The sequence below is a fragment of the Primulina huaijiensis genome, chromosome 16 (assembly GCF_012295235.1).
Source record: "Primulina huaijiensis isolate GDHJ02 chromosome 16, ASM1229523v2, whole genome shotgun sequence".
NCBI lineage: Eukaryota > Viridiplantae > Streptophyta > Magnoliopsida > Lamiales > Gesneriaceae > Primulina > Primulina huaijiensis.
Window position 1 is genome coordinate 17,536,760 of NC_133321.1, and position 23,124 is coordinate 17,559,883.

General features: G+C 33.9%; 5 protein-coding genes across 9 annotated transcripts; 3 read left to right on the forward strand and 2 right to left on the reverse strand.

The window, feature by feature from the left end:
* The first annotated feature begins 494 nt into the window (after positions 1 to 494).
* On the forward strand, positions 495 to 2,899 carry LOC140961887 (uncharacterized). Its single transcript, XM_073420654.1, has 2 exons — positions 495 to 1,191; positions 2,642 to 2,899. Exons 1-2 carry the CDS (start codon positions 545 to 547, stop codon positions 2,646 to 2,648), a joined length of 654 nt encoding a protein of 217 aa, XP_073276755.1. The 5' UTR covers positions 495 to 544; the 3' UTR covers positions 2,649 to 2,899.
* An 855-nt stretch (positions 2,900 to 3,754) lies between these two features.
* LOC140961310 (uncharacterized) lies at positions 3,755 to 6,335 on the forward strand. 3 transcript variants are annotated; one of them, XM_073419755.1, is made up of 3 exons: positions 3,755 to 4,368; positions 4,702 to 5,151; positions 5,801 to 6,335. In XM_073419755.1, the coding sequence occupies exons 2-3, from the start codon at positions 4,840 to 4,842 to the stop codon at positions 6,080 to 6,082; spliced, it is 594 nt and encodes a 197-aa protein (XP_073275856.1). In that variant the 5' UTR covers positions 3,755 to 4,368; positions 4,702 to 4,839; the 3' UTR covers positions 6,083 to 6,335. The 3 variants fall into 3 exon arrangements, with proteins under 3 accessions (XP_073275856.1, XP_073275857.1, XP_073275855.1); XM_073419756.1 differs by lacking the exon at positions 3,755 to 4,368 and having other exon boundaries at positions 4,390 to 5,121; XM_073419754.1 differs by lacking the exon at positions 3,755 to 4,368 and having other exon boundaries at positions 4,400 to 5,151.
* A 621-nt stretch (positions 6,336 to 6,956) lies between these two features.
* On the reverse strand, positions 6,957 to 11,797 carry LOC140962091 (arginine biosynthesis bifunctional protein ArgJ, chloroplastic). Of its 3 annotated transcripts, XM_073420955.1 has the most exons (17): positions 11,590 to 11,797; positions 11,115 to 11,240; positions 10,871 to 10,994; positions 10,665 to 10,738; positions 10,281 to 10,325; positions 10,068 to 10,118; positions 9,925 to 9,993; positions 9,780 to 9,838; positions 9,449 to 9,518; positions 9,020 to 9,100; positions 8,855 to 8,941; positions 8,540 to 8,662; positions 8,156 to 8,218; positions 7,897 to 7,974; positions 7,663 to 7,808; positions 7,138 to 7,208; positions 6,957 to 7,050 (listed from the first exon to the last, which is right to left on the reverse strand). In XM_073420955.1, exons 1-17 carry the CDS (start codon positions 11,647 to 11,649, stop codon positions 6,968 to 6,970), a joined length of 1,410 nt encoding a protein of 469 aa, XP_073277056.1. In that variant the 5' UTR covers positions 11,650 to 11,797; the 3' UTR covers positions 6,957 to 6,967. The 3 variants fall into 3 exon arrangements, with proteins under 3 accessions (XP_073277056.1, XP_073277058.1, XP_073277057.1); XM_073420957.1 differs by lacking the exon at positions 11,590 to 11,797 and having other exon boundaries at positions 10,871 to 10,987; XM_073420956.1 differs by lacking the exon at positions 11,590 to 11,797 and having other exon boundaries at positions 10,871 to 10,999.
* A 3,714-nt stretch (positions 11,798 to 15,511) lies between these two features.
* LOC140962115 (uncharacterized) lies at positions 15,512 to 16,463 on the forward strand. The gene has a single exon (XM_073420982.1). The coding sequence runs from the start codon at positions 15,718 to 15,720 to the stop codon at positions 16,087 to 16,089; it is 372 nt and encodes a 123-aa protein (XP_073277083.1). The 5' UTR covers positions 15,512 to 15,717; the 3' UTR covers positions 16,090 to 16,463.
* Positions 16,464 to 18,104: 1,641 nt separating this feature from the next.
* LOC140961777 (histone H4) lies at positions 18,105 to 18,699 on the reverse strand. Its single transcript, XM_073420471.1, has one exon. The coding sequence runs from the start codon at positions 18,654 to 18,656 to the stop codon at positions 18,345 to 18,347; it is 312 nt and encodes a 103-aa protein (XP_073276572.1). The 5' UTR covers positions 18,657 to 18,699; the 3' UTR covers positions 18,105 to 18,344.
* Between the last annotated feature and the right edge of the window lie 4,425 nt (positions 18,700 to 23,124).

Sequence of the window (23,124 nt, forward strand, 5' to 3'; positions counted from 1 at the left end):
ATATATGTTACATTAATAAAAATAAAAATTCTCCATAATAGAACAAAAATAGGAAAAAAATATACAGGTTATATGATTAAAAATACAAATTTAGAGTTAACACTAGTTACTCTTCGCACGCGATGCGTGTGTATACAGTTTTTTTCATCATTATTGATGGACTAAAGTGAAATTTGACAAATTATGGAGAGACTAAATTGATAATTGAATTGTTGGAATAAAAAAATAAAAATAAAAGTGTGTGTTGAAATTTAAAAAGAAAACAAAAAATAAAAGTGTAATATTAGTATCATATAACGGTAAAGTTGAAAGAAAAAATTGATATCTTTTTTAGGTTGTTACTATCATATACTCAAATTTAATAAAATAGTATAGAGTATTAAAATAGAAAAATGAAAAGTATAAAACAAAAATATAATTTTTCAGAGAAAAAGAAATATTTGACCTATAAATGTAATTTGGTACTTGTACGCAAAAGAGTGATATATGTCGTGCGACCCCAGGCGGGTCAAAACCCTCTCAAAACCCCAATTCCGATTCAACCATGAATGGCAGCAATCCCTCTGCTACACCCAATTTCGACAAGCTCCTCATCCAATCCCTGATGGGCCGCCTTCATACTCGTGCTCCTCCCTTCCACGCGCCGCTTTTCTCAGCTGATAAATCCCTCGAAGACCTCTTCTCCGACATGCTTCTCAACGTTTCGGACTTTGAATCAGAATCCGATAATACCGATAATCCATCCTCTTCCTCGAAAACCCAGCTCGCGAAAGAGGAAGCTAAGCTCGAGAAGGAAATCATTCGCACCATTCTTAGCGGTGAGATTGAAAAGTTGAATCCCAATTCTGGTCAGGCTGTGGCGATTGGTGGACATCATATTTGCGTGGGTTTCCATGAGGAAACTGGGTCTGATTACAGAGTTTGGGAGTGGCACGGGCATATTATGTTGTTTGATGAGGAGAATGGGTACACGCCTGAGTATATTTACGGTAATTACTTTGAAAAGGTTGTTGCAGGGAAGATGAAAGTGAAGAAGAAGAATAAGGTAAGTGATGATGTCGATAAGAACAACGAAAAGGAGTTGGAGGAGAAGGTGGGTAATATGGGATTGAAGGAGCTGATTGACTCTGTAGAATTGGGCTCTAGTCGGATTCTGCATCGAAATTTGAATGCCAGCTCCGGATCACCAAGGTTTGTATGTGCATGCTAGTTTAAGATACCTCTTGTTTTTGTGTATTTGAATGTTGAAATTCAGATTGCTTCAAGTTTATTGGATGCTGTGGAACGGTTTGCGGAATTGTTATTATATTATTATTTACAAGCTGCTGTGCACACTTTATTTTTAACAAGTTGCTATGCAAACACCAAAAAATTCATGACAGCCTATACATATCTTTGTTACCCTTCAATTTCAGTAATTCTTACATTTAGTTTTTGACACCAAGAAAATAGTGACACCATTATGACTTTAGTAGTTTTCCCATGAATTCTGAGTTCCGTGATAGTTGTTTTTCTTTGTCCTAGTGAATTTAAGAACAACCTTGAGCCTTCACTATTTTTTTGAGAACACTAAATTTGGTGGTACAAATTTATACGCCAACATTCGCATTTGTATGTTCCACTTGCTAAGTGCGTAATTAAAAAACTGGTGAGTTGGTAAAGTCTTTATATTCAATGTCTCTTTTTTTGTTCAATTTGTCTTCTCTGGCAGCTGTTTTAAAATTTTCAGGGACTTACTCTTGTTGGTCTTCAAGGATCATGTTGTTTTGTGTATTTGATGTGTAGTCATATGATTTATGCTGTTAAAATGGAGCTTGATAAAATTTTAAGTTATCCCTTCACATAAGTTAATGCTTAGATGCTATGAGAGAAGCATGTGTACTTTTCACAGGAAACTGTGATTAGAAAACAATGAGGTCCAAGTTCTATATATGTTACGATATGAAGGACGTATGGTTTCTTTTTGAATTTATAAACCTTGACTTGGAATTAGGATCAACTTGCTAGTTTTCCTTTTGCCACAGAACACTGGCAAGAGGAGAGAATGAAAGGAGTAAAACAGTAGTAGAATAGACATTCTTTCCCCATTATTTAGGACATTCAAGAGAATGAAAGGAGTAAAACAGTAGTAGAATAGACATTCTTTCCCCATTATTTAGGACCTTCAAAATATCAAAGGTCAAGAATAATGATAAACTGTTTCAAAACATTTTTGCTAACTTGAGTCCGATAGTCATTCTAAATAAAAGCATGCTATGCATGTGTTGATATTAGTTTCATTGCAAGTCCCTTTGAATGTTTCTTGATATTGGTATGCCTATTCTTTTTTATATAATTTGTTTGCCATTAATGATAGCAAAAATCTATATTAGTATCCATGCGTACATTGTACTTTAATATTACCTGTGTTGGGGATGCTTCTTCAAACGATTTACTTCTCGATTTTAATTTGTAAGAAGGCGAAAAAATTCGCAAAACAAAACCAGAAAAAAGAAAGAAGATAGAACTTGACACTTTTCCAAAATCGTACTACTGTGTTAAATATCATATATAACGTGATGTAAACTCCAATTTCAAGTTATGTACTAGGCATCACACAACTAGGACCATTGAAGGCTGTATTTTTCATTTTTTTGGACAGGTTCTAGCTGGAAGGTCTCACATAAGCTCAAGGATCTGTTTCGGGATAACAATGAAGGCACAACTCATTTCCTTTGGTACCAATTTGGTCACGCTGATGAAAATTGAATGCTTTATCTTCATTGAATTATTCTGCCCAATATGCAAAGACCTTGGTCTGTTACCCTTGTCTTTTTTCCTCCCTTGGTCACTGTATAAAAAAGATGATCATACTTCTACCTTTTCTGAATTTATTTTAAATGTGGCCTGTTTCTCTGCATTGGTTCAGCTAGTACATGCTTGAAATGTTTGTTAAACATGAAATGCTTACTGCAAATCTTGTTTCATTCAAACCTTATTTCTAAATTCATGCTCGATCTTCTATAATAGGATTGTAAGATGGAATATATCAAACTTGATTCAAACAAAGTGTGGAAATTAAATTATTAAATTGAAAATGTGCCGTTAGCATAGTTGAAATTTTAGAAAGTGGTTTTTGGGTAGTCCAAAGTACAATTTGTAATTCTATATTAAGCACAAAAACTCTTGTGAGACGGTCTCACGGACCAATTTCGTTGGTCGAATCTCTTATTTGGGTCATCCAAGAAAAAATATTATTTTTTATGCTAAGAGTATTACTTTTTATTGTGAATATCTATAGGGTTGATCCGTCTCATATATAAAGATTCGTAAGACTGTCTCACAAGAGACTTACTCGTTATTAAGTTTTAAATTGCATAAATAATCTTTTTTTAAAACAAATTAAAAGGAGCTTCGTGTGTAATAAAACCACTCAAGTGAACAAAAATTGAGAGCAAGCAAGGCATAGATAGTTCCTCCTCATACTAAATCTTCAAAGAATGTGTGATATTAAAAGTACAACAAATGTAATATTTTATATAATTACTTTGGAGATATTCCCCCGAAAATACTCATAATCTGAAATTAGTTTTTTTTTTCCAGTTTTTCTCAGAATCAATAGATTTTATAAATAATGATTAATGTTGTAATAATAAAAAGAGCTAGGAAGCTAGAGTCTAGACAGTGAGATAGGTTAAAAATGTAATTTCCTAAAGAAAAATTATAAAATTAAATAATTTTTAGATTGGATAAATATTTACGTACAGAAGTTGACGACAGTGTTGAAGAAGCCTTCTTGTATTGGGTATGCTGTGCAATGGAACCCGGCGATTCCTAGGATTTTGACGGCGATCTTCTCATGATTCCCGATTTAAATCCAGATCTTGTTGGAGTTTTTGCAGCAAGAAATCCCAAAGAATTTGGTCGGTTGTTTGGTTCTTTTGTGGAAGATTAAATCCAAAAAAGAAATAGGGGAATTGGGAAGTCGAAGAGCATCGAACAATGCATTCGGTGCCTTGTAGAGATTTGATTCTTCCCACGCGCTCTCACTTGACGTCCTTCTATGGAGGCTCGTTTTCTCATCGTCTGAAACATCTTGAAAAAGGTGATCGGCGTGGTAATATTAGTAGTTAACCTTCTGCGAACATTTTATTTGTTTGGAGATCGTTTACTTCTTTTACTTCGAGGGCTTTTTGCTACCTTCTTCTTATCTGTTTACCCGATTTTCGTATCGGATATTGTACTGATAAATCTTGGTTGTGAGATAACTCTGATTGGAATTCAACTTCCGGATCTTCTCCTTCTCTGTTAATTGGATCTCGTTTAAATACGGCGGTTGAGCTGTAGAGGTGAAGCATTATCCCAGAATATCCAGGTAGAAGAAATAAGGTACTTTCTTGGCATATTTACAGAGATATATTATTTTTTTGTTTATTTCTTCAAGATCATATTTCGTGGTGAAATTATTCTCTTAAAGAAGGGAATAAGATAAGTTGACCAAGGGCTTACGTTAGGTTATTAAATGAATGTGTGGGTTTTCTTAATGGAAATATATGTATTTCTGGTACTGCCAAATGGTGTATTATGTTTCAATTCCACCTTTTGTGTAAATTTTGAATCAATGATTTTTACCCAGCTGAAGGTCAAAAGGAATTATTGTGCTTGATTTTGGATGTGATACTGTGTTCCAAATCTCCTCAATTCGAGTCTAACTTTTTTCAGGTCATCCCTTTAGTTAGAACATCTTAGTTGGAAGTGTGGGTTCCTTGTAATACTCCAATCCCTCAGAATATAAGCGGCAATAGTGGATTTTCATTGGATCCACACAATTTTACTCGTTGCAATGCAAGGGACAATACTATGAATGAACTGAAGACGTGTTTTACTGAATTTCTGAACATTCAAGATTGCCAAAAATCAACGAGTGGCTTCTGCCTGTCTTCTGATAGAAATGCTATAGGTAATGTTGTGAAGAAGGAAGTTGCACATGAAGACTCTAACAAGAGTACATCAAGCAGTTCAGCTTCTGAAAAATTATTTAACGAGTATGCCAAATTTACACCTCCTGGAGAACTTGAAGTAGAGGAATTGTTTGGAGGGAAAGAAATGCAGGAAACGGATGTTACCGCTGAGCTCCCTGAGGTAAATAGTTCTCTTAAGCAGTCCTTACCTGTAAGTTTTCATTTGTTCTCTCGAGAGTGGTATTGTAAGAATCATTTTGGTTGGGCAATGTTTAGTTTTCTATTTTCAACTGTGATTAGGGTCTGATACTGTTTGTGGATCTCTTTAATTCATGCGAGGTATGTTTCTATCCTATGTATTCAGCTTCCATGTGGTATGTCTTTAATTGTATGCTCAACTGTGTATCAATGGTTCACATTTTACAGCTCTCTCGGGTTAAGGCTGAATAAATATGCCTTCTAAGATTATGACAGATTAACACAATTGTATGCCATTCAGCTTTACATGCCTTACCAATAATTTGATGCCATATATAATTTTTGTCTGGGTTTCCAAATTATACTATTTTGTTTTTGGTGATTTGTTCACACCAGAACAAGCTTCATGGATCATTCAGGCGAGTAAAGGTTTTGCCCAGCTTCTTTAGTTTGTCGAACTTTTAATTTATTTTACTCACTGTTACTGCTGTTTTGTTGTTACTTTTCATGGTTGGCCCCTTTTAGATATTGAAATAGCTGTGGTTTTTGAATTGATTATGTCCCAGACATATGAGTATGTAAGGCTTCATCTCTTGGGAAGTTACTGTTAACAACTGTCATATTTTGTTTCCTAAATCCTAACCGAAGGTCTCATCTTTCAGACTCCTGCGAAGCTTGTATCCGCCATGAAAGGTAACCGTGAAAAGCAGGGAATACCAACTAAGAAGCTTTCTGTGACATGGGCTTCTGACGTCTATGATCCAGTTCCAGCATCAGTTTCACACTTTCCTTGTGACAGTAATCAACATTGCCGCAGTAATGGCAAGAAGTATGGAAAGAACAAGCAAAAGGGTGGCTCCAAATCTTTGAAAGGAAGCAAGGGAAAAGACAAGAAGCAAGGTCAAAAAAACAGTGGGAATGCCAACAAGTTCAAGCCTTCGTAGTTGAGAGTGAGCGAACCCATTTTGGTGTCGTTTCTCTGGGGAAATCTGCCCCTGATTCGTGTCTACTGCATGATTGCCTCTCTATGCTAGTTCACTTTTGTTTCCATCTCACCCATTGTATATAAATAATGGGAGGGTGGGATCTTGTAATTTTTTGTGAAACATGCAAGATCGGTAAAATTTATAATTTCCTGTATCAGGAGATTTTCGTACAATGCGTTTGAATCGATTACTTTGCGGTTACTACTGTTAATTGATGGCTCATGCTTTGAGTAACTAGGGTGTACGACGTTATAGGCCATTGACTAAATGTTTCGTCTGGTGATATTGCTGATGAATATTAGATTGGCTTCTCTCCAGGAAAGGAACAAGTGAAGTTGGATTGGCTTTTCGTTTACTTTCTCATTTTCATTTTTCAGCATCATCTTTTGGGAAGTGTCCTAATTTTTGGGCGGAAGTAAAAATAAAGTATATTTATACTTTTTTTACAATTTATATTTATACTTTAATACATCCAAGATACAATATGAGGAGCAAGCGAAGATAGGTTCTCTTTTCATTTACTCTCTTCTTTCGCATAATCTTAGAATTTTTTTTAAAGTTTTTGATGTGCTATGGAAAGAGGAAAAAACATATCAAGACTTCGAGAATTTTTACTTCGAGATAATTTTATATAGATGCATATAAAATCATTTTAAAGACATGAAGAGTTTCAGCTAATTCACTTGCTGAAATAAGTTTTTTGCAACATAAAATAACCCAAGGCCATCTAGGAGGAAACTATATCATGAATACAGTACCATAAATAGTCAAGTACACAAAGTGAAAAACGAGGGAGGGATCACTTGCCACTTGAGAGTGTTGAATTACAACGAAACAAATTAGCTACGTTGTGTACTCCGCATTAATTTTCACATAATCATAGCTCAAGTCACAACCCCAAGCCAACCCACTTCCAGGACCATCACCTGTCAAAATACATATGTATGTTCACAGTTGACCATAGGAAGATTTAAAAAGACATTCATGGTTTCTAACATATTTCTGAAACTCACCAATAGATATCTGAATTAGAACGGTCCCGTGTTTCTCACCCGCCGTCCTAAGATAATTACTAGCCGCAGTCCTGCAAATTAGCAAAGGATTGATGTTTGGAGATGTTTCTGTTCAAATTGATTTTATCAGAAAAATTAAGCAGCTTGCCGGTCCATCTAAAGAAAAACTATTTAGGTTTCACTATTTAAGAATATTAAGATAAACTATTTTGAATCTTTTTCAATTGGGAAGGGAAATAAAAAAGAAATGGTTTGTATAAGTCAAGTGTTCTTCATATCTCAAGAACTTGGACGAGAGCTTACAGTTTTGCTTCAAGTTCCAATTTTTCACTTTATAGAAATGTGGACGAACCATCAATTCTCGGTTTTTCACAACCACAAAATGGTTACCGATTTTGGTTCAGGTAATCTGGTTTCATATGGAAATAGAAAACATGTTCTGAACTGAATCATAGTCAGATCCAACTAGACCTCTTGCCTGGTAGAATTCAATGTCCAGATCAGTGTTTGAAGTGATTAGCATACCTGTCAAATGGCAGCGGCTGGCCATTATCCATTAACAAAATATTCCCAAGAGATATTTGGAGCTTGTTTAGATCAAAAGGAACTCCTGCGTAACCAGCAGCACAAGCGATTCGACCCCAGTTTGGATCTCTCCCATATACCGCGGCCTATACATCACAGAGCAAAATATAGGCCAGAAGAAAGATATAGCTACTACTATGCTGGAAACATTTTACATATCGTATTGAATCATGCCTTGGTTAATGAAGAAGATGCCACTGATCGTGCAACCTTAGCTGCTTCCGCTTCACTGTAGGCTCCATTTACTTTGACCTGCATACAGATTCGAGTCAAATCCACCATTTTGCAATCATGCTCTAGTGCTGTCGGTCGAACCAATACCCACTTTTATTTGTAGAACTCACAGTACGTTCAACATGTAAGTAGAGCAATACATATATTTGGATTGTTATGGTTGTAAAATGTCAAAAATTCTGTTGCGAGAGGTGCACACCTCAATCAAGCATGTCGCTCCTTCACCATCCCAAGCTATTGATTTTGCAAGGCCTTGCATCACCTACCAAAGAAGTCAAAATTAGCACATGACATTAGTCCATGAAACTTAATGTTACCAAGTTATTCCATGTTACGCATGCGGTCTATGAATTTAATTGTTACCAAGTTATTCTACACCAACATGCCGTCTATGAAATTTGATTGTTGCAAGTTATTCCATGTTAGGCATGCCTTTACTTTCACAAGCTCACAGTATTGCCAAATACAGGTCTTTTGATAAATAATAAATACTGTTAAACAAAAGATCATGGTAGAAACATTACAGACAAATATCAGTGCGTATGATTTATTAATTGAAACTGCTTAAATCAATTAAACTTACAGCATCAAGACATGCTTGCAGATGCTGTGACTCAGGACTTTGTAAAGAAGAAATATTGTTTGCTCCCGAAAGACCGCTAGCCAAAGCAATGACACAATCATTAGTACTAGTGTCTCCATCTACCTGCCAAATAAACATCCCAGAATGATGATAGAGGGCAGTGGAAAGGGCAACATCGACAATGGATGCACACAGACACAACTAACACATATACTCAAAAGTAGCATGGTTACCATTCATAAAAAGCTTAGCAACAAATGCTTATAATTTATATCATTAGATATATGTAAATAACACCAGGATGATGATACTTACAGTTATTTGATTAAAACTACGGTTCACAGCAACAAGTACCATCTTTCGCCAAACATCACTTGTGACCAAAGCATCAGTGGTAATGACCTGAAAAAGTAGAATCATGGGTATTGAATAATTGATGCTGATTTCTTGAATAATGTCAAAAAAATATTAGCAACCTACACCAAGCATTGTTGCCATGTTTGGGTGGATCATCCCGGAGCCCTTGGCCATACCGCCTACTCTTACACAGGTTCCTCCGATCTACATGTAGTAAACTTACCAATTAGAAGCATGAAAAACTTGTCATAGGGAGAGGAGAACAACTCTTCAATCAGTGAAGGAAATTACATTAGCTATAAAGATAGTTATATTCAGTTCCTAACATACAAGCACAAGTCCAGCTAGTAATAAAATGAAGCGATATAGAGAATTGACTTCCAATGTTAGTCTTGAACTGGAATTAGGTGATAGTAAATGAGAAACAAAAAGAAATGAATGTTATCCTTGATCTGGAGATTAGTTCGTACAAAAATAAATGTTGGATAAGCAAATACAAATTGAAATTGTTATCTAAATATGCACTTGCAAGGACAAAAAGAAGGCACACACCTTAGATTCAATTGCGACACTTTTGCTCACAAGATCAGTTGTAGTTATTGCTACAGCAGCCGAGTCTGCCCTACTTATCCAATAACAATATTTACCATTATAAATCTAGAAAGGATCAATATAGAGAAAGTAATAAGATAAAACACAAGAAATGAAATGGTGTGGATTCTATGATAGGTTTAAGAGAAAAGATAAATAGCGAGAGAAGTTTGGTCGACAATACTAGTCAGCTTAACATCCGCGTAAAAAAATACACACGCAAAACATAACTTTTCGATTAAAAGAGATAAATTATAGGATGAGAAGGTGGTGTATTCAATCAGAAGAATACCCCTGAACAGAAGATGAAAGGTGATTAACTAAATTTGGAAGAGCCTTGAGAAGAGCTTCCTACATGTGGCAAAAACAGTGTTAATTATGTTACTCATGTGCCAAATGTTCAGTTGAACAAGACCATGTTGATGACCAAGAATCACCTTCTTGATTCTTTGACCAATTACGCCAGTAGATTCAATCAAAACTTGGAAAGGATTCAATTGCAGCAACTACAGTTAATAGGAAGTTAGGCACAAAAAATGTTTGGTTCCTCTAATTGGAAATAACTCTAAAAATTGCATACCTCGGAAAGGGCATGAGAGCAATCTACAACATCCTGGTAACCAGCATCCCCCTACATAAAATGTAAGGTATCTTAGCTCCATCGCATAAAAATTTCTTTGAACATGACAATACTAGCCAGCAAGAAATATTAGTACAATGAAAAAAGCATGCACAGAAAAAATGATATTCCATGTCCACTTTCAGATAATAACCAGCCAAAATAAAAACTTACCGTTGCTGCATTTGCCTGACCAGCATTTATTAGTATTGCACGAGCCTGGAAGTAGAATAAAGACATCCATCAAGTGAAGTGTTGGGAATAACATGGAAGAAAATTAATTTCTGGATAGACAAAATAAATTGGCAATTGGAGCAAATAGCTCTAACATTTCCAAGAGTTCACACACTCTCAAATTTATGCACATACCCATTTCTTTCTATTCCTTCCATTTGAATTCAAGAGATTAGTAGCCACACAGTTTTTCACATCATTTCAGCATTCTAACATTATCTGATGCAAATGGTACTTAAAGTTTTCCATGCCTGCTGAAGCTGAACTAAACTCACTTTTGAGCCCATCGCATGACAAGGATAAAAAATTGTGTCCCTAACATACCGTTGGGGAGTCATCTAATGCTTTTTTACAGTATAGCACAGGAGCAGCTGCAACCACATTAGTGGTGAACGCCCCTAGAAAACAAAACATTTGTCAAAAGCATGACACAAAAAATTTCTGACAATGTCCCTGAACATGTGCATTTTTAACACACATAATTTTGATTGGAATAATGCAAGCTAATTTCTCTAACAAAGGAAACCAACCTGCCGATATGGCATCTGTATCACAAGTGATCAATGCAAGATCAGGCTTTTCTCCAACTGCTCGTAATCCACCATACATTCCAGCAGCTTTGAAACCTTTTGCAGCTGCAACTCCCCCTGGAATCTATTCTTAAATACCATAAATGTTGAAACAAAGAAGTAATTAATGCTTAAAATTCCAAGTTCTATGTGATCATGTTTAATTAAATAGACCACAAACGAATTTCAATATGTTAGTGACAACCTGTTGCCAGGGCCCTTCAGGCAACAAAATCGGTGCTGCAGGTATGTAGCTTGACACATCCTTTGCAATAGATGAAGCAGCAAACACTCTGAAACTCATTCTCAAATGGCCTGACATGCAAAATACCTGCACAACACGATTTCTTCAATTGCAAATCAACAAAATGGCGCGTTTAATAATTAAACCCAACAGCCCCTAAAAGCTCAGGTTCAGACCCTGATACCATCCGACATTAACTCCATCCCAATGAGCTAATACACCTGTTAACACAACGTTATAACATACACCGCCATAAATCCACACAACTTATACTCCTAGAGTAAATTACAAAAAAATAGTTTCAGCATTAAGCTGGTAACCGTTCGAAATTGGTTCATGGATCAGAAAGTATTCTTTAACGATCAGTAAAGTTAATCACTGGCAGAAAACCGACTAAAATACTCAATTCTAAAACCAAAAAAAATAAAAATCAAACCTTTGGTTCCTTGTGTTCTGAGTATCTGATGCAGACATGTTGAGGAATATACGAAGCCATTGTTGACGCGGATCAACTAAAATAAGGGTATAACTTTTATTAATAAACTAACTGAAATAATTGTTCTAGAAATTATTTAAGTTGCAGTTACGATTTGTGAAGGAAATTTTAGGGTTTAAGCTCTTTTCGGCCACCAGCACAAGGGCTACTACAACAAGCTTTGTACAGTGTGTTGTGAATCTTGTACGGAATTTTGCAAGTCAAAATATTTACCATAGATTCGTGAATCTGACTATGGTAAATTTTAAAATTTATCGGATCCCGTATTTCTTTTACTCCATCATATCATTACGGGCTTTCTGTTTGGGCCCAGAATGAATCAACAGTAACAAAATTTACATTAATTTTAAATATNATGAGCACCGTTGAAGTGACATCTATTTAATAGATGTGATGAAAATATAAATCTAATAAGTGAACATTACCTCGTAAGTGTTCACGTATATGTCCTAGTCGGATGTGGGTGCCCAGAAGATATATAATATGAAATGCGATAAATGAATTAACAATCATAATTTAAATATTAAAATGTAATTACCTTCTGTAATTATTTATGTGTACTGAATTAGCGATTTAAATTATATATAATTTTAATCTCTTTTCAATAATTACAAAGAAAAGAGTATTTTATACATTTATATTTTTTTAAAAACACAAACACAACAAGAGACTACACATCTCTCTAATTGCTTAATAAAATAGTATATAGATAATAATATATCTCACGTTTCAAAATCGATAATTTGCTACGCATAAAATGAATATCCTTTCCTGATTATTAATTGTATGTATCGAATTTTAAATTTAAAGCATTATTATGAACTTGGCATGCACGTGAAATATTATGAGTATGTCTCTCATGATACGATCTCACGACTCTATATTTGTGAGACGAGTTAACATGATCCAGAGTTGCAATGAAAAATAATAGTTTCGATCGACATAAAAATAATATTTTTATAAGTCGAATCGGGTCGATGATCCATCTCAAAAAATTGATATATGAAATCGTCTCATATGAATTTGTGATATATTATTTTCACATAATGTGATATACACTTTCTAAAACTAATTTATTATAACCTTAAGCGTCATATACCACATGCCACGTGTTCATCAAAATCTATGCAGCGACCAACAATAATAAAACACTTTTGTTCCTTTAATTATACACAAAGATTTATGTGCGATTGTCACATAAATAAACTTTGTGCAACGGATCTCTGACTCGACTCAATGCATGAAAACGTATTATTTTTTATGTAAAAAATATTGATTTTAATTACAAATATACAGTGGATCGTGTCTTCTCACTGATATATATTTGTGAGACTGTCTCACAAATGAACTACTTTTAATTATATTAGTAATGTCACACAATCCATGCATGTGAATTAATTATTATATTAAATAATGTATAATAGTATCTTCGAATATCAAACTATATCATTGTTAAAGGAAAAGGTATTAAAAAATTATAAATTTAAAACATTGTTTGACTGGTGAGATACAATGATAAAATATATATAATATAAAGATGCATAAAATGGTTTATAAATCTAATATCTCGTAGAATTTGAGTACGAGTTTGAAACAAAAAAGATATCAAGAAAGTAAACGCTTAATCTTATGAACAATATTTTGTGAAACAGATATCTTATTTGGGTTATCCATTAAAAACTATTACTTTTTATGTTAAAAGTATTACTTTTTATTATGAATATCGGTAGGGTTGACATGTCTCACAGAACACAAATTTTACATAAAATAGGTAGGATTTAGTTAAAATATTTTGATAAACCCAATCATTCGTATTATGGTTAATTAATCACACCTTTAATAATTAACACAAAATTACATGATTGTTGAAACATATAATAAAAGAATAATGAAATCCTATTTAGAGTAACTAATGAGTAATTATTATGGCCATGATTTGGATTAGATTCACATAATTTCATATAATAAATGCATTGGAATCCCAATGTGAATGGATAATCTTTGACCTTGTAATGCCGCAAATATATAAACCCCACCAAACCCACCTCCTCTCCCCCACATTCCAAACCCAAACACTCCATTATTACACCGTACTGACGATTCGATGTCACAGAGGACCCACCGCCACCAGCGCCGGCCGTCGCAGGGTGTATTTGTGCTTCCAGACAACCTCTCCGACCCTCTTCCGGAGGATACCTCAGGTGGAGAAAGCAAGGTCAGGCATCCGCCGCCTTCCGCCACTCAAGCTCCTCCACCGATCCACTTTCCGCCGGCGCAAGCTCCTCCCAAGCCTGTGGAACAAATGCCGTTTCCCGATCGTTCTAGAAAAGGGTAGTAAAGTTTCTTCAACCCCCTAGCTGTGCATGCGATCTGAGATGAAAGCTGTTTGATTCCATTTAATATATAATTTAAAAGGATAATCATGAATATCTATCTATATTTGGTGATTTTTTTTTTTTTGAGCATTACATTTGGTACTTTCATTTTTTGTAGCTTGACTGTGCGAGAAGCGTAGGAGTCACATTTTCTAGTTATTTCATGAGTTTGTTTATTCCCAAATCGTGATATTCATTTATATCAAAGGTATCAATTATCATGATATACTATATAATTGAGATTCAGTAACTTTTTTCCATTCGTTTACCATATCACATTTCACATTACCTAAATAAATTTTTATATTATCATTAAAACATTCATTTAATAAAGATTTACAGTATATTATATTATATTTTTTTTAAAAAAAAAAAAAAAGAAAGAAAGAAAACTTTCGAAGCAATAATGTAGGTGCAGAAATTCGGGCAGTAAACTAACATGGGGATTTGTTAGGAATTTAATTTGGTCAACAAATGAATAAAAGAGGTGGCCACCTACCCATTCTCTTTGGGACAATTTCAGAATCAAATCACATGACTCTACATTGGACACATCTCCCTCCATTATTATTATTATTATTATTATTATTATTATTACAGATATAATTTTATTACTGAAAAAAGTTTTGTTCTTATACAAGAGATAAACGAGTGAAATGAATTTTCATTNGGGTCCCCTTAATTAAATTGGTGGGTGGCATTATCATTAATTATTATCTAGTTTAATTTAATTTAATTTAATAAATATGTATGTATGTTTAAATTTCAAACCAATTACGATTCAAACAACCACCTCCTTAAAAGAATTGACAATGAAAAATAAAAAAGAAAAACCATAATTGAACACGTACACAAGATCATCAAGATATTTCCCAACTCAAATAAACTATTTAAAGGAATAGGACTAATCATTTATTGAATTTCCTCAAACTACTCCATCTACCTTTACAATGTCTGGGTTTACTTTTTTGAAATTTTGCAAAAGTATTTTCAGAAATAATTTAGAGAAATGAAAATGAATGTTAATTTATTGGGAAAAAATTTACGCTAACGTTTATTTATTGGAAAAAATAACTCATTTCCCTTTTTAGGTTCATTTTAAATAAGATAAAATAGTTTTTTTCCCCGCTAATTTGTTCAATTTTTTGGTTTTGGTCTCATAACTTTTCAAAGTTTAGTTTGGTACACCTAACTTTAATTTTTGACTATTTTGGTCTAATTGCGGATGTGATATTGAAAATTTTGACGTGATACCGGAAAATGGCGATATGTTATTGAAAAGTTATGACGTGGCATCGAAAATTTCTGATTTGTCATGTGTCATGTCAATGAATGGATGAAAATAGTTGGAAATTAAAAGTTAGTGGACCAAAATTAAATTTTGATAAATTAATTGACCAAAACTTAAAATTCAACATATTAATGAAAAAAGAATCATTTTCCCTTTTAAAGAACTATCAATGCCAGCTGGGCAGTTGATGAGGAGTTGGTGAATTGATAACGATTTTCACCACACACACTAACCAACTCAAAATAACAATAATATTCAATCTTCAAACATCGTAAAATTAGTTGGAATCATTAGTTAATATTAGGTTTAAGTCCAACCTCTTCCGATCTGTATTCGATCTATATCTTTGAGATAATATTGAAAGAGAAATATTTGAAGAACATATATTGATCAGAAATATTGATGATCAGTTTCATGAGTTTCTTGAACTCATTGCTTCGAAGATTTTCTCATCCGAGATTGTCTGTGCTGCTGTATGCAACCACATGGACGGCACTCTTAACGGTGACAGTGGCAGTGGCGGCGTTCTTGCCGGAATTGGCTTTTGTTTCAGCTGTCAGCCCTACTTCTACCGCTTACTGTGGTGGAGTGGCCGGCTCCGTCCGGCTTCCGTTAGATATCCCGTCGGAGATTTTTTGTTTCCGGTCTCAACTACCCAAGAAATCTAAACTGGATGTTATAATCCCTCCAATATTCGCCGCCATGATTGTCGCGGGCTCGGCTTGTTTTGTTAGAGCCTTGGGATTCTGGGAGATTGAGGATGAGCAAAGCTGATCAATGTTTCAATTAGGGTTCTTGGGTATAACTTTTATTATTTTAAAATATTGATCTGAATATCTATCATAAATATTTAAAAATGGATTAGTAATAGTAAATTTAGTTGATCAATCTTTCAACTTTACTCTTAAGAGTTGATATTCCGATAACATACAATGAATTATATATGATTTATCACGTGAGGTCGAAAATTAGCCAACTTGAAAGTATGTCATTGAATCAACCATTGCTCAAGACATTGCCCGAAGGATAAGATCGAGTATATATCACAATAACATACATGTTTACACGCTAAAATACTTTACACGTTTAATTATTTTGTCCATGGACCACGCTTTCAATCATCACTCCCCGATCATATCTCCAAGTTATACCTCTTACTCGTTATCTCATATGCTCCCCTATACCTAGTAATCTTTCAAACCGGTGGTTGCCTTGAACCACCAGTACAGATGAGACGGCACCTCCACCCGAGGACAACAAATCACCGACCGAGCACCGGGTGATCAGCCGGGAGATTGATACTATACCGGTCTGATGTAGTAGAATCTCGGAGCAACTATGAAGAGAAGTTTTTGCAATTGTATAGCATTTGTACTAAGCGTGAAAATAAACCTAGAAAGCAAACTACGTTGAGTCAGTTAGCGGGTAGGTTGGATGCTTAAGATATTGCGAGAGCGTCTAATGACATCGCACCACAATTCTTAAGTATAACTGATAGTTCTTGCAAAACCAATAAGCTATGGTAAAGTACAATACAATCCCTACAACAACATATATATCTCGATCAAATCTACAACTTCTGATATATCGTGAGTTACAAACGAATTCGATAACAATATAATGTATTTTTAAGTAATCATAGTCGCATTGTAGGTGCAACTAAGGAAACACATTTCATAATACACATGTCTTACTCTGGCCAGATATTTTTTGCACTATTAACTCAGCAGATCACATAAGATATCCATACTCATAGATAAGCTGTGAATCCCGACTACAATGAATCGAGTTTTATGCATGTCGAAACTACACTCAACTTCGTCACCCGATGACCCTCTTGGAGCCGGTAAACAAGTCAAAATGCAGTTATAACATATAGAGCCTCCATGTTGTCCCGGTCTAAAGACTAATGATGTACAACCATAACCGTGGACTAATCCACTCGATAAGTGATAACCACTTGGAAAGTACAAGTGAGTTGTTCAATGTCTCATCCAATGAGCATTTATATGTATGAATGGAAATCTTCATGCTCTTACCAATGAAATCTGACATTACTATCACATATGATAGTCTCGAGCTCAAACGAACTTTATCCTTATTTTAGACAATTGAATCGACTAGAAACAAGTTTGAAATATATAGTATATTTTCTAATTAATTTCATAATCTACGTTACAAAATGGACCTCATAGTACTATAATATATTCAATTGATTTAATAAAGTAAATGTGATAATTGAATTATACTTTAAAATATTATTAAAATAAAGATTATTTTATTTATAAAATTTAATAAAATCTAAATTATAAATTAGTTTATTGGACACTTACTCTAACAATCACTTAATTGCAAGATTAGTCACCACCATCACGAAAAGAACTAAACTCACAACTCTCCTCCATTACCAGCTAGAGCAACAGCTAGGGCAAGTAAAACACAGGTCGAGCCCACAACAGTTTTTATTTAAATCCTACAAAAGATTTCCACCATGACAGAAGTGATAACGCAATAACAAACTCACAGTCAATTAGTTCATATATAGTTCTTGCTGACTCTTTATTAGCATAGTATTGAAAAACCAAGATCCAACACAATTAAATCTTGCTGTAAAGTATATATCTTTTGAACTAACTTGAAAACACCTTAGTAATGTAAAAACCTAGATCCCATTTCGCTCTACGGTTCGCAGGTTTTTAGTAATGAAATGGGAAACTTAACATAAAAAAATGCAACCAAGAAAACCAACACCCTTTCCAGAGCCTCTAACAAAGTCATTCTCGGAAGAGATTCAAAACTGCATATTTCAATATTATTACAACCATTCTTCCATCTCAAAATACAAATTAATACAACTGATGACAATCCCATTAATCAGATTTTAAACAAAGCAAGAACACAGACCCAATACAGATCTCAGTACATTATTTTATAACAAAACGACAGCTACAACAAAACTAACTCAGATTAGATACCAGTCACACTCTTTACATATCCTTTTTTTTTCACCCCGACCCGTTGTGACAACCCTAGCCGCCAAATCCGTAGAGTGTGCGGCCTTGCCTTTTGAGCGCGTACACCACATCCATGGCGGTGACAGTTTTACGGCGAGCATGCTCTGTGTAGGTAACAGCATCTCGGATGACGTTCTCCAGGAAGATCTTCAATACACCACGAGTCTCTTCGTAGATAAGGCCACTGATGCGCTTGACACCGCCCCTACGAGCCAGGCGGCGGATGGCGGGCTTTGTGATGCCCTGAATGTTGTCACGAAGCACCTTCCGATGACGCTTTGCTCCGCCCTTTCCCAAACCCTTGCCACCCTTGCCACGTCCAGACATTTTCCTCTGCTTCTAATTCAGGAATCGAGTATCACAAAATTTAGTATGTTGAGCTGTTATCCGTTTTGAAGCGGGGATCGTGTTATATATGAGGTGAAAATCAGCGAGATCCGTTAGATCTTGAGGTGTAATCGACGGTCCGTGATAGCGATCCGCGTAGTTTTTATGGGATTGGTGAGGTGTAATCGACGGTCAGTAATTTAAATGCGGATTGGATTGTTTTCCGGAGGGCAAACCACACATTTAAATTTTTCGTTTGAAACTAAATCAAGAGAACAAACATCACCCTCGACTCTAAACCTTTTTATTTGGATATTAAGCTGATTAGTTTGAAAGGTTCGATTTCTAAAATTAACCGCACAAGTTGTAAGATTCTAAAGACAACATACCTGATCTAGAACTGCTAAAACTTGAATATTTTGATGACACATTAAGAACCGTCTCGTCTCCTCCAAGAGTTTTATACACCGAGCGTGAGAGAGAAAAATGATCGATGGAGCAAAAACAAATATATTTGCGAAAGCACAATGACAAGAATTATAGAATACAATAATTAAACAAGCACACAAACTCAGAGATTAATCGAAAAATTACTGTTTGAAGCAGACATTTTTTTGAATGACACTTCAATAAAAGAGCTCAACAATCATTAGTGTATATTTGCCAAAACCAGAAGTCTATAGAGCGAATTAAGGCTTCTAGTACTGAATGTGAAATCCAATAAATAAACACTAGCAGAGAGTCACAACACCAAACAAAATTTCCGAAATATCGGATGGTAAAAACGTAAAAATTCGGTTCGGGATATGGATACAATATCGGTCTATTTGAGTATGTTTCATGTGAAACAATATCACATATTTATGTTCTTGAGACGAGTTGATTTGATTCATATCTATAATGAAAAATAATATTTTTATATATAAATACTAAGTATTTTGCATTGATCGGGTTGAAAATTCGTAAGAGCTTTTGTCATCTCTAACACTAGGTAATAGTTAGGTTCAAAATATTATGGATGAAGTATTATATAAAAGATATGGTGTGTATACAAAAATTTGTGACAATCTTGTGTAAGTTTAAATAATCATATCACTCTCAATTATCATAAACACCACAAATTAAAAATACAGAAATGAAAATAACATAACTAAATAATTAGAGTATGTTTCATGTAAGACATCTTTACGAATTCATATCCATAAATAAGTTGGTTTGATTCATATTTGAAGAGAAAGTAGTACTATTGTTATAAAAAAAATAATAATAATAAAAATTTCATATGTCGCTCGAGTATGTTATATGTACAAAACTGTTAATAATTAATCAATAATTTGATTTATAAATATTCTAATTTAATACAAAAAAAATTTATATAACAATACAATTCATAATTAAAAATATATTAAATAAAAAGATAATAATTAATATTTTTAAAATAAAGGTTTCAAGAATATTTTTTTGGTGTAAGATTTAAAGTAAATGGGTTGGAGGTAGATGGTGCATTTGGTGAATAAATCTCACTATTTTAGTGTAAAATTTACACCAAAATAGATTTTGTAGTTAGAGATGGCTTAATATAGATATCCGTTACTCGTTGCTCCTCCTATTAGATTTTTTTAAGTAATTTTTTTTTGTTATTACATTTTTTTTAAGCTTACCGTCCCCCGATGGTTGCATTTTTGTTTTTTTAGTGATTTTATGTAATACTATTTTCTCAAATTATGTGATTTATTATCCATAAAATTCATTTTAAAATTATTCGACCTAGTCGTTACATACTAATTTTATAATATTTGTGAGGTCCGTTATCCTAATAACGATTTATTAACATGCAATCATGATTAATCAGTAAACAGAGGAAAAGTGAATAAGCATTTGCGTTTGGGCCTATAAAAATTTCGGCATGACATTATAAAAATTTCGGCATGACATTCGCATAAATAGGACATACCAGAAAATCAAATACTCAAAATACACAACATATGTCCTCAATAAACACAACATCATAAACATGTGCCAGCCAGATACAATCATGACATATACAAACTCAAAATATCATAGATCCGACAAGGCTCGATAATATTATAATACAATGCTCCAAATATATACATATAGTATATGGGAGACAGCAACACCACGCAGTAGCTAAATACAACTAAGCCCACTCTCAAGGAGCTCTGGTACTTCCTAAGGCTTCCTCTCGAGCGCCTGAGGTCGAACCACCTGTACCACCTGTCATGTCCACACACAAAAGACACGACAGACCCCTCTCGGTGGTCAGAACCCCAGTACGAGACATCAAGTAACCACGATATATGACATAGAAATGCAATGATGCCATGCATGAATGCAATGCATGTATAGGTGCAAGATATCAGGATATCAGGAATCAAATGATCGATATCAACAATCATACATATATGCTCGAGCTGGTCCACGACTCAACGGACCGTGCCTGGGATATGACCCAGCCTCGAACCCAGCAACTACCTAAGCCGGACCGAATCAAGGTAGCCAAACATCTCCAGAACACCATATCATATCATATATATAACGGATCTCAACCGAAATATAACTGGATCTCAATATCCGATAGGCTCAATATGATATGTTCAGTGGTATTGATGTGTCTAACTAAAATAAAATGTGTGTTAACCAAAAGAATTATTTTATTTTATTTTGCACATCAATTACCAACTGATAATATGCGAGTCAGCATATAATATCACATAAATCAACAAATAGCACATAAATCAATTACATGATCATCATATGCCTCTGTCAAACATCGTGAAAATAACTGATCTCTACGTACCTCAACTAATTTATCGGTAACTTAAATTCTCAAGAAAGTCCTGGAAATGCCAACTCAGACAATTCACCTGAATATTAATTTAAATGGTCTTATTATCATATAAAAATTCCACAACCATTTAAATTCACTACAAATCCAATTTCAACTATTTAGACATTTTAACCTTTTAAATCTCTACTAATTAACCTATAGTTCCAGCATATGACAAATTCATTTCAAAATTTCCATTGAAACCTAATATCAAATTTGTATTGAGGTACTGTTAGTCCACGAATATCTTAATAGCAATTGAAAGAATTAAGAACTTCTTTCCACCATAATAACGGTCCAAGAGGTGATCAATGACCAACAATATTTTAGGATTATTTTGATTGTCTAGAATAATCCACCTTAATTGTCATAAAGACAACAACGCTAGCTATAACGAATCTCCAAAGTGGCTAGAACGAGAACTTGATCATTTACCAAATCATATCCAAATTTTATTGTAGGATTATAATATTTGATTCAAGAAATACAGTTCCTGAACAAAACATTAGAAATAAGTTTTAATTGAAATATACCTTAGTATTCAAGATAGGTGTTCCACCCTTCGTTCTCGTATGGGATTTGGGGAGATAGATGTTTTTTTCTTTCTTTCTTATTTCGATTAATATTAAGATAATTGAGGCGGTTTAGGTTCCAACTCATTTTACTACAAAGAGTCAATGTACACGTTTCCAACAACTAAGTTGCATGCACTGATGTGAATTCCACTTTCTCATTCCAGCCTTCCACGTAAATTAAGTGTGGTTTTATTATACCTGTTAAAGATATTCTCATTTATATGATTGGTTCTTGAGAATACACTTACTCAGCTTTATCCACCCTTCTAAGATCTCAAAGTTTGATATTTGCTAATAAGTATTTGTAAACACATAATTTATTTATTTACATTTAACATAATTACTCTTAATTATTTCCAAATAACATATAATTAAATAGGGTCATTACAATATTTTTAGTGTATTTTTGTAAAACTATTATTTAATAAAAATTGATATAATGAAATTTAAAATACTAATATATTATTAAATTTTAAAATACCAATACATATGGTAAATGAAGTTATAGATAGGATAAATGAAATTATAAATAAAAAGAAGCAGATCGACAGTTGAACCCACAAAAGACTATTAGACAAATTTACGATAATGGGGGAAATGTTTTTAAAAATAAATTTTTAACTTTTGATGTGGTAATTATATGAAAAATATAAACCTCTTGCATATATTCAGGAAACATTTTAAAAATTTGGTGCTCAAACATGTTGAATAAAATTTAGAAATGTAATATAATTTTTGTTTTTGGAAATAAACATGTAATGTTAGTTACCAGGCGTCAACGCCTTCATATATATATTAGTACATCGATGCACGAGTTACGTGCTTGTATAATATTTTTATAATTTATTTAATTTATAGTTCAATGAAAATCAAAATATAATCATAAAAAATAGTAAGGGAGTACACTTAATTTTTGTGCTCAAACATGTTGAATAAATACAGTCATGTAATATAATTTTTGTTTGAGTTATGCTACATGTACATCGATATTTGTACATCGGTTTGTACAATACAAGAAATTCAATACAAAGATTCAATTTGTCAA

Bases quoted from the DNA above. Each gene is read 5' to 3' on its own strand.
- LOC140962115 (XM_073420982.1), top strand. From the start codon at position 15,718: ATGATCAGTTTCATGAGTTTCTTGAACTCATTGCTTCGAAGATTTTCT.
- LOC140961887 (XM_073420654.1), top strand. From the start codon at position 545: ATGAATGGCAGCAATCCCTCTGCTACACCCAATTTCGACAAGCTCCTC.
- LOC140961310 (XM_073419755.1), top strand. From the start codon at position 4,840: ATGAATGAACTGAAGACGTGTTTTACTGAATTTCTGAACATTCAAGAT. The intron at 5,152-5,800 runs GTAAGTTTTCAT...CTCATCTTTCAG, and splicing joins CTCTTAAGCAGTCCTTACCT to ACTCCTGCGAAGCTTGTATC.
- LOC140961777 (XM_073420471.1), bottom strand. From the start codon at position 18,656: ATGTCTGGACGTGGCAAGGGTGGCAAGGGTTTGGGAAAGGGCGGAGCA.
- LOC140962091 (XM_073420955.1), bottom strand. From the start codon at position 11,649: ATGGCTTCGTATATTCCTCAACATGTCTGCATCAGATACTCAGAACAC. The intron at 11,241-11,589 runs GTTTGATTTTTA...CGTGTTGTGCAG, and splicing joins CAGAACACAAGGAACCAAAG to GTATTTTGCATGTCAGGCCA. The intron at 8,663-8,854 runs GTAAGTATCATC...TTTATTTGGCAG, and splicing joins GTAGTTTTAATCAAATAACT to GTAGATGGAGACACTAGTAC.